The sequence below is a fragment of the Ostrinia nubilalis genome, chromosome 12, assembly GCF_963855985.1.
Source record: "Ostrinia nubilalis chromosome 12, ilOstNubi1.1, whole genome shotgun sequence".
NCBI lineage: Eukaryota > Metazoa > Arthropoda > Insecta > Lepidoptera > Crambidae > Ostrinia > Ostrinia nubilalis.
In genome coordinates this window covers 1,735,717-1,740,810 of record NC_087099.1, presented here as the reverse complement: position 1 = coordinate 1,740,810, position 5,094 = coordinate 1,735,717, and the positions used below count along the sequence as shown (strand labels likewise).

General features: G+C 34.8%; 1 protein-coding gene across 1 annotated transcript; it reads right to left on the bottom strand.

Moving 5' to 3' along the window:
* Positions 1 to 1,776: 1,776 nt before the first annotated feature.
* LOC135076766 (ras-related protein Rab-18A) lies at positions 1,777 to 4,866 on the bottom strand. The gene is made up of 5 exons (XM_063971189.1): positions 4,619 to 4,866; positions 3,959 to 4,126; positions 3,138 to 3,279; positions 2,467 to 2,589; positions 1,777 to 1,982 (listed from the first exon to the last, which is right to left on the bottom strand). Exons 1-5 carry the CDS (start codon positions 4,678 to 4,680, stop codon positions 1,863 to 1,865), a joined length of 615 nt encoding a protein of 204 aa, XP_063827259.1. The 5' UTR covers positions 4,681 to 4,866; the 3' UTR covers positions 1,777 to 1,862.
* Between the last annotated feature and the right edge of the window lie 228 nt (positions 4,867 to 5,094).

Sequence of the window (5,094 nt, the reverse complement as noted above, 5' to 3'; positions counted from 1 at the left end):
GGGAAAAAGACAATTAATTAAAAACTATATAAAATCAGCACTTTATTTGGTCCGGTCTACATTTATCTAGCATTCAATAGTAACTATAAACATTGATCATAAATAAAAATCGGTTATTCAACAACACAATAAACTGTTAAATATATTTTGTAAATTAACGAGTACCTTACTATAAATAAACGTACAATTTATTTAAAATCGAACACTCAACTTACCAAAACTCATTTTAAAACAATTCATAAATGAATTGGGGAAACTGATAACAAACTTTCAGTTTAATATCACAGGGTAAAATTGCTACACCAAAATAGAATCTCGAAAACAAGTACCAGGAACTGTGCCTTTTGAAGTTATTTTTATTAAATCACTCGTTATTTTACAATTACACAAAATATAATTACGCTATGATATAAAACTGTATATTTACACAAGCAAACCACGTTATATCACAAGAGCTATACATAAAGGTTGGCTTGGAGCTGAGAATTGTGATGACACTTACGGCCCGGTCACCGATAAAGTCTCTGATAGCCAATTTATCTGACAGATAAACTACAGCCTTAGGTTTTACAGGTCCAGGTTAGAAACATTTGATCAGAAAAATTTAGGTACCTATTTGTTAGATAACGTTATAGCTACCTGAAATTTTATCGAGAACCGGTAAACTGGCCAATAACCTCATTATGAAACGACACTCATGTACGAATGTAAACTCAAGATTTGGTGTAAGCTCGTGAAGCCTTCAAACAATGAAAAACAGACTACGGGGTTTTCAGCAAACGTAGTAAGTATATGACAGCCTAGGTCAAAGTATCGACGATTGCGAGAAGACTGGTTCTCTATCTTTTCTCTTTACGCTTCTGAATTATAATGGTGATGAAGCTTCTATTCATGAATGTAGATTCATAACTGAATGTCGTTTCACAATACAGGTTTTAAAGTTATAATAAAATGTGCGTTATTATTAATGAAAGAGTTGATACTTTTATTTAACAAAAATTGCCCACAAAGTGTTCATGCAAAAATGTAGGTATATCTACTGCGAATGCATTAAAAAAACACATTACACTGAACTCAATAATTTTTTCTCCTAATTTTTGTCACACAAAAAAATCTAAGTTAATATTGCTTGTGATAATGCACTACTACGTTAGTTATGATGAAGAAAATGCTCCCCAGGGAATGCTAAATATTGCTATACTTTATCTAAAGTGAGAAGAAATGTATACCCAAAGATAAAAACATGAATGAAAAAAATGACACGTGAATCACGATATGGTAATATAAAAATATCTAACACCATTGTACTCCGTTGCAAAGGGTAACTTGCCTCCACTTCGATTCTTCCGTCGACTGACCCCGCTTTTAACTGGACCCGCGGATCCAGTCACTAGATTGGTATTTAAAATACTCTCTCTTCCAACAAATGGGCCCACCATCAATGTGTACAGTTCGCGAGGCGTAAGCTTTTTTTTGTTTTGCGCAAAAATGTTTGTAAAAAAATTAACACAAAACCAAAATACTAGGAATTAAACACGTCACGCTACTACAAGTACACGCGGCCACAGTGTTAACTATTCATTTCCGTTTTTGCTCTCGCTCTCATCAAATGGTGATTTTTTGCGATAGAACGAGACGACATGACCGGCAATGGTCAGTTAACACTGTTGCCGATAGTACAAGAGGTGAAGTGTGACAGATCCGTCTGGTCGTTGCCCTCCTGTCCCATAAAAAAGAGCAAAAAAATGTCATCCGGCGACTGGAACCGCGGGTCCAGTTAATAGCAGGGTCAATCATCAGAAAACTCCTTCATCTGTACTTCACAAATCAGTTCAGTGCAAAGCCAACCAACTCCACCAGCATTATATGGAACAGGTGTAGTCGTAACAGGAGGAGGCCTCTTGCTGCCTTCTCTCCTCGTTGGTTATCCGGATGTTTGAGGAGGGCCCGGAGGTCTCCCAGAGTCCAGGGGTTTCAATGATCTAGAGGGGATACATTTGTTTGAAACTGAACCATCAATAAGAGCCAAAGCACACGATGCGATGCGGTGTCACACAACTCGTGTGCCCGCCACAGATATTTCTAGACGACGCAGCGACACCTCTTTGGCATCGCACTGCCCGCCGCAACCGCAACGCATCGTCAGCTTTGACCCTAAGGGCTTTGCCACATTGGGCTACAACACACTAGTGGTTTGTAAGCGAGTTGAAAATAAGGCAACTAGTAAACAACAGTCTTCCTGCGTCTAAGGAAATGCTGAAACTGAGTGCTCAAAACGATGGCACGCGACTTCGTGGCAGTCTTACTTTGATCTCGCAAATTAACTGTATGGATGGAATTTATTTAAAAAAGTGTAGCGCGTCGTAAATCATGTCATAAAATTAACGTTAAAATGTTCCAATTCAGTAAAATTATTACGTTACGATTAGGTGAAATGACTGAGTCTAGTAACAACTAAAAACATACCTTCTGCACCAGTTCCTCAAAAGCCAAGCTGATCCCCTCCTGAGTTTTGGCGCTGCTTTCTATGAACAGCATCCTGTGCTTCTGAGCGAACGCCTGGCCTTTTTCACGAGGCACTGCCCTAGGCTATGATAAGGGACAGACCATTTTATACTCTAATAGCAAAAACTTAGAAATTATTTTGAAACAGAAATGTATTGTTATGGTCACTTATCGCTTAAACACCCAGATAATCTGAATCTCATCTTAAAAAGGTCAAAGGTAGAAAAAAAAATTACAGTGTTTTTTGGTTGTCAAGTTGTAGATATTAGGCTGTTGCACCACCTAACTTTAACGGCAATACATGGAGTTTAACAGATTTTTGATGTTTGTTAAAGTTAAAGTAAGATGGTGCAACCCAGCCTTAGAATAGTGAACCTACAGTGGGAAAGAGACCTTCATTGTTTGGATTTCTTTGGAGACCAAACCATATATTTTGGCTAAACAAGTTACAGAAGTGGTAGTTATCATTAGATCCTATAGACATGGACTTGGACTGGGTATGGTTATTAATTCATTAAAAAACTTGAATCATAGGGAAAGTTTTGTATGGTCATTGTAATAAAATTACTAGAGTTAAGGGAACTCTAAAGAATCTTAGAAGTTAGTAAATAACATAATAATTATGTACTTACCTTATCAATTTTGTTTCCGACAACTAAACAGACAATATTTTTCTTCGTTGAATAAACTTGCAATTCCTCTACCCATTCCTTTAGTTTGTCCAGAGATTTTGGTTCTGATATGTCATACACTAATATTGCACCATGGGCATCTCTAAAATATTAAAAAACTTTTAAATAATTAACTTACATAATACTTGTTTGTATTGAGTATTGACAATTTATTCAAAACACTGTTAGAACTTGTATTAATAATTTATATTTTAAACTGCAATAAAAACTAGCTATTTGAGATGACAACAAATAAAGAATTGTAAAATAATAAATAATAAAAAAATAAAATAATAAAACAAGTATAAAACTTTTTTAAAAACAAGCTTTTATTCTGAATTTCGAAAGCTTGTATCGCGCATGGAATTTATTCCTCTTTTTCTCTGTTTGCGCTACAAGCTTTCGAAATTCAGAATAAAAGCTTGTTTTTAAAAAAGTTTATTTTTATTATTATTTTATTTTACACTTTTTAGTTATTAAATATCTTAATCTCAGGACCCTGGACATTATCTAACACTAAAGTGCTCGAAAAGACAAAACCAACGAACCCAAACTCGATGAGTTTCCGCCGTTTTGTTTAGGAGTTCCTATGGCCACCTCCCGACTCCATCATCAGACCAGCTCAATGGTACCATAATATTGCATTGTCATCGTACTTACATAAGTATACCAAATTTCAGCTCAATCGGTTGAGGAGAACTGGTCTTAATTTCAGTTGCAAGATTTGTCCCACACATACTAACAAGTGAAGTCAATATAAAGCTTGTAAAAAAATAGAATACCTGTAAAAACTAGATGTGAGCGTTCTGTATCGTTCCTGTCCCGCTGTGTCCCAAATGCCGAGCTTAACTTTAACTCCGTTCACGTCCATCACCTTACATTTGTAGTCAACTCCGATGGTAGCGGGGAACGATGCATTGTAGTCACCAGTTGTGAACGCTAGGATAATGCTAAAATACAACTTTGGTATGAAAAAACAAATTAAATAATTTAATTAATTTAGTTCTGTGTGTATTTTACAAACTTCACATGGATTAAATGAAGTAAGATGAAGTTCTGTTGATAATTTGTGTCAATTTTATAGTCGGCAAGGACAAAATTTGGTTAAATGAAAGAAAAAGTAAATCAACCATTTTAGTAATATTTTGAGCATAAAATTACGCACTGGTCAATATGACAATAAATAAAACGCAATAGATTTTACTTTGTTCTAGTTAGCCTTGGGGTAATAAAATCAAGGGCATACAAACAAATGATTATCAACAAAAATTACTTTTGCAATCTGTGAGGTAAACCAATCAATTCGAATCTGTATCTCACGTAATAATGAGGAAAATATTGCCACAGAACTAGTATGAAAGCTACTTATCAAGAAAATAATGACTCACGTTATACGCAATCCTTTACTATCTTGTTATTGTAAAAAATGCATAAATACACACCTAGACTTTCCAACACCACTCTCGCCGATCACCAGGATCTTCAGATTGGTAACATAATCCATTTTTAGACAAAGGAACTGATGATATCCCAGTCAAATTGGAACAAAAAGAGAGCACTTGGTTTTTCGCTCACAACACAAAGATAGCACTTAATTTGGTAGGATTATGGTTACTGGGACACTCAAAAAGGGTCATGCGATTAACAACACACTTTATTATGACGAAATATATAAAGAATTCTAAAAAATAATGCAACTTCCGGATTTTCCAAAACAATTATTTGGATGACATACGCCTGGTTGGAATTTTTGACGTTGACAGTGACAGCCGCGTTTCGTTTCACGTTTGCAAACAAACATTTATTTGTAAAAATAATAAAATAGTAAAACTTAATGATTTACTTGATGAATATTTTATTAAGTTTTTAAAATTATTTTTTTTGTTATTTATTTTTCTTACTAAAATTTTCAAAAAAT